General features: G+C 36.8%; 1 protein-coding gene across 1 annotated transcript; it reads left to right on the top strand.

The window, feature by feature from the left end:
- LOC145778929 (uncharacterized) lies at positions 1 to 3,400 on the top strand. Its single transcript, XM_082590518.1, has 4 exons — positions 1 to 151; positions 554 to 628; positions 2,940 to 3,042; positions 3,313 to 3,400. The coding sequence occupies exons 1-4, from the start codon at positions 1 to 3 to the stop codon at positions 3,398 to 3,400; spliced, it is 417 nt and encodes a 138-aa protein (XP_082446644.1).
- Positions 3,401 to 15,522: the final 12,122 nt, after the last annotated feature.

The raw sequence follows: 15,522 nt of genomic DNA, 5'->3' as shown, positions 1-15,522 counted from the left end.
ATGGGTAAAACGTCCAAGAAAGAAGCTGATTCACCGGTGTATGGATTTGGTGAACTTGGACTTATGTCTAAAGAATATTTTCCATATTTTATGGTTATTTATGGCGTGGTTTTTCTTACTGCCGTTGTGATACTGTTGTGGAAATTGAAAGGTGAGGTAGCTGGCAATGATTATTTTCGCTAACCTGCAGTATACTAATAGGCTCTATAGATCACGCAGGTGACGCAGCTATAATAAAATAGGACAAGATAAGAGTGATCTTTTTAAAACGTCTTCAGTAGGCTATTTATGACTCAGTAACTTATTAGATGAAGAACATCATTGACTTTTTGGTTGTTGTAACTATGGGCTAATGGTATTGTTGTTGCTCCTCTGTAACGGCTATAGTCTTTAGCGACTGCGCTTTGTATCAAAATACCATATTTTGGCCTACAATGTAACCAAATATTACTTAAAATAATAACACGATTATTATAAAATGCTTAAAACCTACCGCAAATAGAGGCCAACTAGATATGAAGGCAACGGTTAATATCAGCTGTTTTCATTTCAGGATACAATAAGAGAGAAAAACACTTTCGAGAAGTTTTGAAATCGAAAGATTTGAAAAATACAGCAGCAACATTTGGTACGTAGCCTACTGGTGTTAGTCAATTTCCAATGAGCAAAGAGCCTGCTTGTCATTTGAAATTGTGGTAGAATGAAGCTTTACACAAAGAGTTTAAGTGGTGGCTAGACTTGCATAATTTCATTTTTTACTGTTTGTAGCAGTGGCGTACGCAGAAATTGTTCATGGGGAGGGGAGAGGTTTGAAAAAAAATCATGAGACCATTCTAATCGTAACCAACATTTAGTTTACGGCTGAAACGAAAGTGGGCCTACGTTTTTTTTGTTAAAAATTTGTTGGTTAATGTAAATATGCAATGTAAATCGTAAATGCAATCCACTGTCGATTCAGAATTTGGCCGGTGTTTCCTGTAGAGTAGGGGAAGGTCGGGACCTGCGAGCCACTTTTTCTTTTAGATGCATATCTTCTACGTTTCTCAATATTTTTCTCTAAAAATTGGTTTTGCAATGCCTTGTAGTGCTACCTACTCTACAGCAAAAGCACAAGTTATTATTTCAGCGAATGTTTAATTTACGCTCAAAAACATAAACACGCGCCAAGCGTCTTATCGCACCTATATCGCACCCCACATGTGGGGAGCGATAAGACACGTGTCGGGAGCGATAAGCCACAATTGCGATAAGCCAAAAAATGTAGTATTTTAGCAAAGAAATCACTTCACCATATCAAAAATACAATTCTAAAACATAGTTGTATTATTTATGTGTCAAATCAATCTTCAAGCCAGCTTCCAAGCTTTAAATTTTGAAATAAGCGATGGAGAATTTTCAAATGATTCCTCGTGATGAGTTGTCAGAATTTTCATGTGAAATAGCATAATTAATAGTTGCAAACGAAACAAAAGGCAGAATTGTGATATATCCTAATGGAAAGGTGTGAAAAGCAAAAAAATGATGTCATATGACACTTTAACATCTACTACCACAGGGTCCACAGGCACTTGTCATGGCTTGTAGGTCCCAACACAAGGTGACTCAAGGCTCCCTACCTACTCTTTCAGAAATGAAACACAGCTAAAAAAAACTAACATTGCTATCTAAAAAACTTTCAGCTTAATCTCATCATAAATACATCACCTACCATTACAAAAAAGTTTATGAACATTTCTTGCATAACAAATGAGTTATTTTAAAACACATTCAGTAAAAAAAAATTACTTTTTTAACACAAAACCTATAAATCTTCATTGCACCTCCATTTTTAGTACAATTTTGACCAAAGGTTTGTGGGAAAGTTATCCAAGCATAAAAAATATAATGACGTCAAAAAATGCAAAAAGAATACTTTATATTAAAAAAAAAAGGGGGGGGGGGGTGGATTATGGCTTCCACCATGATCATGGGTCCCGGCCTTTCCCTACGTTTTTCATTTGAGATTTTGAGTTATCGTTAAGACTGCATGTTGTAGCAAAAAGGAATTTAAAATACTTGTTGCAGTGCTTTGCTTTTACTTTGAAACAGAAAAAGGTTGGTTAAAGATGATAAAAATCTCTACAAACCCTGCGATTAATTATTATTTATTTATCAAACAAAGTAAAATTCTGAAATAGGTTGTGTCCTATTTGAAACACCCCTGAATGAAAACAGTCAGTTTATCGTAAAATAAACAGTTTTTACGCAATCCCACGAAATTTTGTCTTGACGCTTTCTACTTTGTAGCCTACGATTTTCATGCAGAGGCATTTTATATTTCGTTTCAGCGCAATACCCCCCCCCCCCCTTGCGTACGCCGCTGGTTTATAGGTTATAGTCTATACCAAAAAGTATGGTGCTCCCCAAGATTATTCAGTGTTTTCAGCTGTACCCAAGTTTTTATTTGCATGTCATTGTTGAAGCTATATGTTGTTTGACTAAACTTAAAAAATGCAAAGTTTAAGATATGTTTTTGTCTTTCTACGGCTGTTCTTAAAACTGACATTAACAGAATGGATCATGAACTAAACAGGGGAAACTGTCAAACTGAGTTCCGAAATGGAATATAACTTAGTTTGCAGGGTAGGCTACAGCGTGTAAATTCAACCTTTTTAAGGCTGTTAGAAGTTTGAAATTCTTTACAGCGAAATTTAATTCGAAACAAAACCAAAACAAACAATTTTGCGTCGAAACAAAATATTTCAAAATGTAGGCTATATTTCTAACTTCTATCATCCCTACGAACTTATGTTCATATTGTTTCATTTTCTATCTGCTCAGTAGGCCTAATGAGAAACCGCTTGAAGTTGCAACGATTGGAATACTAGCCTACATTCTACATTAGGCTATTAGCTTTGTTTCGTTTGAGGCAGGCATGTGAGCGTCTTTTTACATTTCAGTTCCTCAACGTTCAAGCCACAAACCGAAAGTAGAAAGAATTCGAACTGACGCAGATGAGCGGGAAGGAAGGACCATGATAAGGAAAGCAACCAAAAAGTTGTTGTAAGTTTTAGTTATATTTTCATTAGAAGTCGTGAAAAAGCTATCAACCTCCGTCTGCCGTAGGCTACTTCATCATTTTCAAAAATCTTGCTGCACATATGAAACTTTTCAAGTAGGCTATCGGTAGGCTAAATGAACCTGTCAGAATTATACATCAGTATAAAGGCTTCCCAGGCCGAGCCTCTCAAAATGACTTAACCAACTTCGTGCAACTTCTATTTGAGCATAACAACTAAATAGGTTTGTTGACAATCTTCATTTATTTGCTAGAGAAAAACGGGCAAAAGAAGCAAGGGAAAGAGCAGACATGATGTTCGACTCATCAACCGGAAGTGAAGATAGCGAATTTACTGAATAATAAAACTTATCTATATTTATCGAAAAAGCAGAATTAAAAAAGAATAATTTTTACGGATACACGTTAAAAATTGACGCACGTTTAGGGTAGCCTACGGTGGCCTAATCTGAAGGTCAATTGCTTCTTTTGAGCTTGATATTTAAATTTGTTAAAAATATTTTGTTGTTTGACATGGCTTTTTTGCATTTCCACAACAAGTTGTCTGCTATTTTTTTCGTCACCCTTACTCAATTACGATTTTCAATTCCGATGTATTGACGTAAAATATAACCAAGAAACTTTCTCCTATGCAACGAAACAAAATAATACAAAACGAACTAAAGCTGGTGCGAAATGTTCAAAATTGTTTACTTTTTATCGTTGCAAGCCCACAGCAACACACTCTTCAAAAGAAAATTATCCTGCTGTAGATCAGCTCAGCCTTCTCGTTAATCTGACCAGCTTTTCAGCTAAACTGTTTTTTACTGATACCAAATTTATAAATGAAATTAGGATACGTATTTGCATTTTTTTCTTCAAAACCGAGAAACAAACATTTGCTTGGTCAAAACTTTGTAGTCTTCTCAATTTTTTTAGATTTGCTATATTGGTTCGGGATTGGTTACGCTATAAAATCAGTGAATCAAAATCCCAAAAACTTGTGATACCTTTTTGTGTTTATTTTATCATGCGGATTCTACGTAGATTAGGCTATACCTTACAGTTACACGATAAGACTTCAAAAATATTTGAAATGCACTTCTTTGAAGAAAAAAAAAATGTATATTGCAAAATGATCTAAAATTTGTGTCCTTCATTTTTTCAGCACAAGAAGAGCAAAAAAGTAGGCTATAGCACATATGTCAGTGAGCTGGCAGGAACTTGGCAAAAGCAAAGAACTCAGAGGGGTCTGGGAGATTTCTTCCATAAATTGTGAAAAAATGTTTTGAAATTGCGCATTCTAAGAATGCTTTCACCCTAAATCCATAGTAAAACTCAAAACTCTGTCAAATGATGCTGTAACAGAAGGTGAAATGTTTATTCAAAATATTTTCGGAAATTTCCCCTTTTATCCACTTGAGAATGCCCCTGGTCTAGGTGTAATTGATAGTTGTAGACTACACGCAGTTAACGCTTTCACAAAATAAGTTGTTATATTATGAACATTGAACAGGTAATGTATAAGTTGTAGGCTTTAAGCCTAATGCTTAGCAACAGCAAAAATTAATTGTTTATTAAATGTTTATCATCGACTTGGCTGAGGGCTGCTTGACTCGAAGACCGTCATGGTCACTTCGCAGCTTCCCGTTGTGATTTACTTACTTCAAAGATGCAGTGTACATTTGTTATTTTTCTTTGTTTCAATTGTGTTCGTTAAGGGTGCTGCATCATTTAATGATTTTGCTGTTATAATATTGCACAACAAAATAAACCAATCAATCAATTAGGCTACCGTAGCAGGAACAAATTGTTAACGCTCAGCGAAAGCAGCAGAATTTAATAGCTTAAGAAGAAATAAAACAAATTAACACGTAAGTTAGAGAAAACTACCACCAATGAAATCTAAATTTATCTATAGCCAAGGCCTAACTGAATGAAGTCAGCTTTAAATGCAGTGAAGATAGTAATGAACAAATGATCAATGAAAACTTTCTTAAAAGGCGCGGCCGATTAGCCCCGTTAGCTCAGTGGTTAAACCACAGTCTCTATATTATTTCTCTACAGTAATATAGAGACTGTGGTTAAACGCTAGTGGATGGAATAGGTCGCAGACAACAACTCTGGAATCTTTACTCTGCCAAACTTTGTAACCGGCCCTGCGTCAGTGGTTCAAAAGCCTCTACAAGGATGCGCAACTGCCAGGAATAACATACCAAAGGCTTTGTTAGTCCGAGCATACAGATTAAAAACCAAATCAACGCTTGCTCAGTTGTTGGTTATGAACATTCGTGTTAGTCAGTAAAGAAAAACTGAGGTAAGGCAATTAACTCACGGGGTGTGCACTTGCTTAGTTTGTCATTCAGTGGCACTTAGTAAACAGAATGATTCTCAAATCTCAGGGAGCATTCTTTCAATCTCGGTGACTGAGTCTGTCAGTTGCGTAAAGATTCCGACAATAAATCAATACAAAAGTAGCTAGCAAAAATCTTAGGCTATCTGTTCAAAGGATCTGAGATCAGTGCTTCCACTTCTGACAATTGATAAATCCTCTTAAATTTCCTTTTTTGTCCTGAAAAATCCCTTTTTCCTCAGTCGGAAATCTTTCAAAATTTCTTTCATAGGCGAGGTTATTTTTGACGTTATTTAGGTTAAAAAAGGTGCTAATACAACTTTAAAGTTATTATAATCTCAGTTAAAGCTATTTTAATCTTGATTTTATTCAGTAGCACCGGTATGTCGAAGCAACGTTGTTTTATTAGAACAGTAGGCTGCACAAAAGTAGCCCATATTTTACAATAACATGGTTTACTTCCTTTGTTCACTGTCCAGCCAAAAAACTGCTTGTCAGTTAGTCGGTTCTGGGAAATTTACCACCTGAAGTCCTGGACATCATTTACCAATTACCACTCTCATCTTTCCTACCCGGACTCCAAACCTATCCCTAACAGCAAAAATGTACAGGTGGTAAATGTCCAGTTTCAACGAATTATCCATCCATTAACAAATTTATTTTTGTGTTTAGTTTAGTTTTCCTTGATGCGCTAAGCCGCTAATTTTACACTATTGGCTAGGCTATCTCTTTTTTCTCCTTGTCAGTAACGTCTTCACAATCATTTGAGACTGACGAAAAACTCCAGGATACTAGGCCTACGGTATTCATGATACTGACTCAGTCTGACTGTGTACACTATACATGTTGTGTACATACTACATAGCCTCTATTATTATGACACCATCAGTTAGCATAGGCAAAAACTAACTTTTCTAAACCGGAAGGATATCACTAGCCTAAGCTTATCATACCTAACTGTACGTCGAACCTCAGTGAACTTTGTCATTGCTACTCAACTTCAACTGTAAATCAACGGATTACCTAATTTTAACTCAAAGAATTGAGAACTAACTCTCTCACTCAGTGGCGGCTGGTGGCCTCCTGAATTGGGGGGGCTGCAAGGCAGCATATCCAAGAATTGTTGGAGGGCGATATCAGGCGAACCTTGCGGGCGTGTCGCCGAAGGCGACACCCACGGCGGGGGGTCTGGGGGGCCTCCCCCAGAAAATTTTTTACAATTACATTTAATTTGGTGCATTTTGAGAGCATTTTCAAAAGAAATTTGGGAGTGGAATAACAGTCAAAAATGCTGCTGTAGAGCTTGAAAAATACTAATATTTCAAATTTTTATATTCAAAATCAGTGCTAAATACAAATCAAACTATGTTCTATGCACTTCGTCGTTTTCTCAATAGTTCGCTCAGTTTGTTGTCTGCAAATATTTATTGTCGATCGCCGGCATCGGACACGATTGTCCACATACGATCCACACAAAAAAATACACAGAAACAAAAGACAAACAGAAGTACATTCACAGGAATGACGCTGAAGTAAGCAATAAATTTATTAATCAATCGTCCATTTCAGATCATGCGATCCATATCACACAAATTAAACATGCGAAACAAAAATCAATATTCAAAATGAAATATCATACTTAATCTGTTCAAACACCCAACTATAAAAAGAAATTTAAACTTTATCAATCGATGAATGTTGATATCACTGCTGTGCCATAGCAGCCATCAAGGCTAGGTAACGGCATAGCCTACATAGTGGTATTATAAGGAAGGAGGTAGTTTGAGTTACGATAGCAGTCATACCTTATCAGGGAATCAACAATAGAGTTTGACGATGATTCACATTACCCAACAAAAAAAAGGCCCTTTTCCGTTGTAATGCATCAAATGTTATATGACATACAATGTTACACAAGACTTGATGTTCACGTAGCCTACGCTATAATGTTTGGGCAAATGGTGAATAATTCTAAATGCATTATTGAATGCAACACGCAAGCGATTAATTCACGTTGGTGATAATTTTCCCATGGTGACATGCATACATTGGGGTACAATATGAACGGAAGAGAACATTTTTAACTTCACTGGAGCTCTTGTAAAATTTTAATTTATTGGTAAAACAGTATAATGATCGTACTTGTCGGTTTATATCCTTGTCATCACACATTGCCGTGTCAAGAAATACACCCAAGTATCTGACGCTATCTACAGATTTGATTTGACTTCCGTTGAGCCGTGAAATTGGATTTAAATTTAACTTTAAGTGATTAGTTAGAAAATACATAGCAAACGACTTTTTGCAGTTAAAAACGATCTCATTACAAAGTACATAATCTTCGCACACACACAGTATATTGCAGTATACATGTAGTATAACCGTAGCTACATCTTTTTTGGAGCACCCTGCATGTATGCACCCACTGCTCCAGAACTAAAAATGCTTGGAAGTTAACATTTTTTATTCTTTCCTACAAAAATTATCTTTTGCCAGCTGAAGCCAGCTAGCAACCCTGCATGTATCACAATACAGAAGGACAAAGACAAAATCTCAATTCTATCACAAGTATAAATGCCCACTGGATGGCAAGTATAATTCAGTTCAATTCAAATTATTTTTCTTTGACAGAATGCAAAAGAAATGATATTGTAAAAAAGAAATACAGTAACAAAACCAACAAAAGGAAAAGGTGGCAAAACCTTAATGGTTTAAGACGTGCATGAAAGGATCTAATATTGCGGTATATGCATCGATAAATATAGTTAAGCACGGCCACCAAACCTGACACTTTAAAACAAGTAGATGAATTAGTTAAGAATCAGTCGCCTCCTCATTCCAGAAACAATTGGAGCGCCAATTCTTAAAGCAATGAGAACACGACTGAACCTAACATTACAAAAACAAACAAATACACATACACATATTGTAATTATAACCATTGATCTCGCTCAAGCCATAGGTGCCACATTTACTCTTTGTTACACATTACTGAGCATCACATATAAAGGACAGCGGACCTTTATTTATAGATGAATTCCATTCGGCGACTTTTTGCCATGGCAAAATGGTCAATTACCCTCTCGTTGAAATCTTTGGTTTCAGTTATTAAGCGATTTTCTATTGACACCATGGCTAATGCAGAAAGTCTTTTAGTACACATGGTGCTGCGGGAAAAGGTTTTAATCCTTTTCAGTGATGAAAAGCAACGTTCTGGTTCTGCTGTTGACATTGGAGTGGTAAGTAGAATTTTAGCTAGCTTTATTACTTCAGAAAAAGTTGATTGCATTCCTTCCAGGTTTAGCAACGAAAGCAGCTGCACAAGTCCACTCACTGAATGCATGTCATTTCTAGAATAGAGAACAGACAGCTCCGGTTTGAGCTTGTCTTTGATTAACATAGGGTATGCTTCACAACATTTTTCTAAAGCTTTTTCTGGAAACTGTCTTGCATATTGTGAAGCATTTTTCAAATTAAATAAAGTGCTTGCTTCAAGATGATTGGTGAACTTGAACCTTTCTTGACACTGCATTAAGACAACATCACATACTTCTTTAGCATCAATGATTTGGGATTCAGGCATTCTCCGTGTGGGTGAAGGTGACTCATTGTCTGCAGCAATGCCTTCCCTTATTCTTTGTATTGCTGACAGAAAATTATCCAGAGAGCACTGCACTTTGAATGACTCAAGCTCCACAGACTGCAGCTGAGCAAACAGTATGTCAACATGAGGCATGATTTTCGAAAAGAAATCTAACCAAAACACAAATTTTGGATCTATGAGCATTCGTTTTATACCAGCAGCAGCAAAGCCAGTCACCGAAGAGTTGCTTTGTTCCAAAGTTGAGCAGCATTCTATAAGTGCGTCTTTTACCTCCGATACAGCATTCACCGTCCTGCTTTTAAAATTCCATCGCGTTGCTGATGGGCGAGGAATACGCCTTTGAGCAACTTGGTCCAAAGCAGCCATTCTTTGAGGAGATTTGGAGAAAAAACTTGGGATTCCCGAAAGACTGTTAAAAAAGACTCTGACACTGGTATTCTGCGAAGTGGCTTTTTGTATAACCAAGTTTAGCTGGTGTGCATAACAATGGACAAAGTGTGCATTGCTATATACTTGCTTGATTCTTGATTGCACACCATTTCTTGCACCACTCATAGCAGCAGCACCATCATAAGTTTGTGCTACAAGTTTGGATGTATTGCTCCCAAGCAAAACTTTAAGTTCCTGAAATAGGATTGAAGACAGAGCTTCTGCTGTCTGGTTAGCAGGATTAAAAAAACCCCAAAATCTTTCAACAGGCTTCCCATGACTTTCATACCGTAGTACAATCACCATCTGTGTCTTCTCTGAGATGTCAGTAGTTTCATCACACATGATTGCTACAAATTCAGACTGTGATATTTCTTCTTTAATTTTGCTTTTGCAAAGCTCAAGAATCGTTTCCAAAAGCTCATTTTGAATAGTTTTGGATGTACCTTTGAATACCTTTGCAGAATTAAAATGATTTTGGAAGCGTGAGTCAAGATTGGAAGCAAAATCAATTAACCCCATGAACACACCAGGATTTTTTGAGCCTTGACTTTCATCATGTCCCCTTAATGGCAATTCAAATCTGCCACAAAATTTTATACAATCTATAATCTTTGACAATACTGTTCTGTTCTTCGTTACTTCTTCATTATGTTTAGTAATGGAGAGTTGATATCCAGAATCTATAAGTGTAGCAATATTAACTCTGCCAAGCACTGAAAGACTCAAAGTATTGTTCATGTGGAAAGTTGATCTACTATGCTTCTCTGTCTTTCTACTGAGATGTTTCAGGTCTTTCACACCTACTTTGGTCCAGGAATGTTCTTGATCTCCACCAAACAGTAAACAGGGAAAGCAAAAGAAAGCATTTTCACTGTTGCAGCCACACAGCCAGTCATGATCATCATACACATTTCTGTTAAACTTCCTTGCATAAGGGTTACCTCTACTGGTGGATGATTGGGAAATGTCAAGGTTTGGAGTGGGTCTTCCTTGTGCTTTGATGCTAAGTTTTTCTTGCAGAGACAACTGGGAAAACCTAATTTTTTTCAATGACATTACAGAATTATCCATTGTATATAAATTGCAAAATGTTCCAATTAAAGTGTAAATTATTATAGCATAAACCTGTTAAGACAAATGAAATCATTGTCAATTTTTTTAAATGAAGGTAGATTCAGAGTCAAAATAAGAGTATCCATATATATATGATATTTTTTTTTTATTTATTTGCATCAGACTCAAGATGAAAGTAGAAACAAAGCAGATACTCAACTCCGAAGAGCTGAGTCGTAATGTACCAAATACAAAGATTGAGTGTAACAGTCTGTTCGCATTAGTTCATATATCCATTGGTTGGAAGACAAGTTACAGCGGGTTACAAACTGATATAATTTTTTACAAATGAAAGCTTGAAAAATGGTGATATTGTTATCAACGAATGCAGAGGTGATGCTGCATCGTCTCTGCAGATTAAACAACATTCTGTAACAATTATTGTATCCAACACGTAAGCGATTACTACTGGATAGAAGATAGTTACACCATAGTTGACAGGCATATAAAGGCCGGAATGGCCCGTTTCGGCGAGTCCGATTCGACGAGTCCGATTCGACTAGTCCGATTCGGCGAGTTCCCTATTCGGCGAGAGCCTTTTTCGGCGAGTGCCCTATTCGGCGAGTTTTTGAAATTTTTAAAAGGAAATTATCGGGTACCGTAGCCTAATTACAATTGCCGTTTTTACATAGTTTTAACATCGCTAAACGTTAAATCATGCAGAAAGGAATAAAAATAAAATGTTTGAACTATTAAATTAAAATTCGTCGTGTCAGTTCAGTTGTTTTTATTTTTGACCATCATATCAAAAACAATACACGTCGACATAGCAAAGGTGTAGAAAAAGGTAGAAGCGACAAAACGCGAACGTTAAAACGTGCTTGTGACCGAAGTAAGTTATTGAGTTGAAAGAAATTTGGCACGGTCGCAACACCTTCAGAAAAATTTAAGATATGAAGGGAAAATAAAACAAAGAAAATATTACAAAAAAAATCATGCTTATGTGTATAAGTTAGTACTTTTGAATAGTTAAAATGATTAGTTTGGTTCAACAAATGAGAACCCATTGTAGTAACAGAATGAAAAGGCTAACTAAATGTGTGGCCTATCGTTTTAACGTCGCTAAACGTTGAAATCCTGTAGAAAAGAGAACTTTGCTGACTAGGATACGCTGAAACTGAAAAACATTCACAGAAGCCCTACGATACGTTGCATTTTTAAGATAATGTATTCAGACGTTGAATCAATGTACAAATGAAATGTTATGCTAAATGGGTTCTTGGAACAATTCGAAGGGCTTCTGTGAATGTTTCTCAGCTTCAACGTATCCTAGTCAGCAAAGTTCTCTTTTCTACACGATTTCAACATTTAGCGACGTTAAAACGATGTAAAAACGGAAATTTTTGCTGGTTGGGATAACTGGGCTACGGTACCCGATAATTTCTTTTAAATCCAAGCTGTAGGCCACACATTTGTTGATCCAAACTAATCATTTTAACTATTCAAAAGTGCTAACTTACAGACATAAACATGATTTATTTTTATTTTTTTTGTAACATTTTCTTTGTTTTATTTTCCCTTCATATCTTAAATTTTTCTGAAGGTGTTGCGACCGTGCCAAATTTCTTTCCATAGGCGCCGACTTTTCAAAAAACCTTGGGGGGCGAGAAAGGTGATAACGTCATAACCATAGCGCTATTTACTCAATTAAAATAGTCTTTGATTAAGCTTAGTGTCGTGTTTATATTAACACCTAGGTCGCAAACCGAATTTATTAGAAGCGCTGCTTGAAAGGATTAGGTTTACGCTTGCAGTACGCCTACGTCTAGTAAAAATTTTGATATTGTTAGCTCATAATTGGAACTGTTGGAAAACAAGCCGATTCATTTCCTTTTCGTGCGAGTGAACAACAACGATCAAAACAGTGAAGTTATCGAAATAAAACGCAAAAAATCATGATCTCAAGCAGAGTGAAAACCCGGTATCAGTTTTATTAACCTCGTTTCGCTAATTACTTACTTTCAAAGCGTTGACAACGGCGAAGTGTTTTCTTTTCTGTTTTTTATCGAAAGTCTTTATAGTCTTTTATTGAATACAGTAGGCTATACTCGAGTAAAGGTCGAGATGTTCGCAATTGATTTTCACCTCAAAAAGACAAGTTCAACTAACACGGGACAAGCTGTTGTCTCCAGCTCAGCAATTTTCAAAATGAACGCACTAAAAATCATTGTCGACGTAGATTACGGATTGTGAAATCGCGTCGGCTTAAGTGAAAGTTTTGAATACGTTTATTTGCAGTGATTCAAACTTAATTTTCAAATTCAATGATTTCTTGTCAATTCTAAACTTTATGCACTTGTTGAGCAATATGCAAAGCTCACGAGACAAAACAGAAAGAGGAGATCATTATTTTATTTTTGCGTGTAGGATATAATCGTTCTTATTATTACGTAACATTCCATGATCGTTAAAGTCGATGTCAAACCTTAGCGGTCGCATAAAACAATGATGTCAGGTTAGCTAGGTGATAATAGCGGTAAGAGACGTCGTTAATGCAGGCAATATCTGCGACCAAGACCATTAAACACCTTTTCTTTTTTCGGTTTTCAATTTAATTCTCACACATTGCAAAAACAATGCGTTCTGTTGAATCACAATTGATCTCACAGCGGGAAGACCTCGTTGAAAATAGCGCGTCTAATTTAGCTGGTTTACTTAATATTGCAGTGAATAGTTACGTGACTATTCCAGCAGTACTCTACCATCTACTTTGAAATTTCCATACCGTATGAGATAGCCATGCGATCAGCTGCTGTTTTGCGGGCAAGAGCAACGTAGGCTTTTCTTGCTTTCGGCATTCTTTAAGTCCGTTTAAATTATCTAAATCTCCTTCGCGAAGTGTTTTATATTTGAAACACCACTTGTCATCACCATTTTTGTTGCCCCTCAACCATAAATTTACGGGGGGCGCCGGCCCCCCCTGAAGTCGGCGCGTATGTTTCTTTCAACTCAATAACTTACTTCGGTCACAAGCACGTTTTAACGTTCGCGTTTTGTCGCTTCTACCTTTTTTACACCTTTGCTATGTTGACGTGTATTGTTTTTCATATGATGGTCAGAAATAAAAACAACTGAACTGACATGACGAATTTTAATTTAATAGTTCAAACATTTTATTTTTATTCCTTTCTGCACAATTTCAACGTTTAGCGACGTTAAAACTATGTAAAAACGGCAATTATAATTAGGCTACGGTACCCGATAACTTCCTTTCAAAAATTTCAAAAACTCGCCGAATAGGGCACTCGCCGAAAAAGGCTCTCGCCGAATAGGGAACTCGCCGAATCGGACTAGTCGAATCGGACTCGCCGAATCGGACTCGCCGAATAGTAGCAGACCCTATAAAGGCATACAATAGGAACGAAACAACACATTTTTAACAGCAATCAAACGTTTGGAAAACCTTGCTTTTAACATGTTTTCAGAACAATACAATGACCGTAATTGTCGTTTCATGTCTATATCATCAGGTAGAAGCGTTAATTATTACTCCAATATATTTCAAGGGTCTCAAAGCAGATACGATTTTTATTTAAATACCGTATTATATATGATCGGATTATAGCCAAATTTCAACATCTAGGCTTTATATAAAACACCAACAGTTTTGTTGCAATTAAATATAATGTCATGAGAAACTACATACATTTGACAAACATTGATGAGTTTCTGGAGTCCCTTGACACTTGATGCAAAACAACACAAGCCTTCAGCATACATTAAATGATTGAAGACAGGAGTTGCCAATGCAGCAGCCAACAGAAAGATCGTTTAATTCAGAAGATAAATCATTCATGTAGATGCACTTCTGCAGCATACCGGTACTAGACCTAGAGGGCAGACACTAGTGAAGCACCTAACTTAACTATCTATCACTCCTGACGGATCACTGAGTGGAAACAATTATCGTTCCTTGCCCTAGAAAATACTATACCAACCCTCAGCAGCATGGAGTCACATGCAAAGATCAAAACTGGGCAAAGATCAAAACCCTAACCTTATTCCTAACTCTAACCCTTACCTTAATTAACCCTACCTAACTTTAATCCTAACTCTGGCAACACCTGATTGTAACTATGGCAACAAGTGTGTAAAAATAGCCACTTTGTAATAACAATAATAGGATGGATAAAGAAAACCGGACATAAAAGAAACCCATCCTCAGGCAAAAGCAGGTTTCGATGTGGCCCAGGAGAGCAGGTGTTGAGCTCTTTTTATGGTCAGACTGCACATCACAGTCACACAGTAGCCTAAGACGATTGAGGTTCGAGATCCAGTGTAAGTTATTGTTTCTTGTCCTAGCACTATTGTTTCTTGTCCTAGCACTGTTGTTTTCTTGCCCTAGTACCGGTACATCCTATAACCTGTTGAATACCCTAATCCTACAGCTATCACATTTACAGTCATGTCTCATCGCTACTCTGCGAAACAAAACTTAACTTTAAAAAGTCTGTAGAATTATTCGGTTAGGGGGGGGGGGCTGTTTTCCATGCAGCCCCAACAGATTCAAAAATTGCTGTTATGTATTCTGTAAAATACCAAAAGAGGTGGAGCTTCAAGGATATTTTTTAGCCAATCAGAGCACTTGAAATCCAAAATCTGGGGCTGCAAAGAATGTTGTCCCAAAGCCATGTTTCCAAACAAATTTTTAAATATTTTAATTTTCAATCCGCAATCCATAAGTGAAAAAAGTAATCGGGTCGGACAAACACAGAGGAAAACATATCTTCCCTTTTTTCTCTTTCTTTCAGGGGGGGCTGCAGCCCTGCAGCCCCATGGCACGAGCCGCCACTGTCTCACTACAGTCTGCAATCACGTCCAATTCGCAAAGTGGCGATAAAAGAAATCAAGCGATAAAAAGGCGAGGATGGGAAAGAGAGTAAGAGGGATTCCGGATGGCGAGTGACAAAAATTCCTTGTAAAATTGTTAAAAATCCTTCATATCTTATTCATCCTTTTTTTATCCTTCAAAGCGTTGAAAAA

The sequence above is a fragment of the Aplidium turbinatum genome, chromosome 10 (assembly GCF_918807975.1).
Source record: "Aplidium turbinatum chromosome 10, kaAplTurb1.1, whole genome shotgun sequence".
Classification (NCBI taxonomy): domain Eukaryota; kingdom Metazoa; phylum Chordata; class Ascidiacea; order Aplousobranchia; family Polyclinidae; genus Aplidium; species Aplidium turbinatum.
The sequence above is the reverse complement of the archived record's forward strand: the minus strand, read 5'-3'. Positions and strand labels throughout refer to the sequence as shown.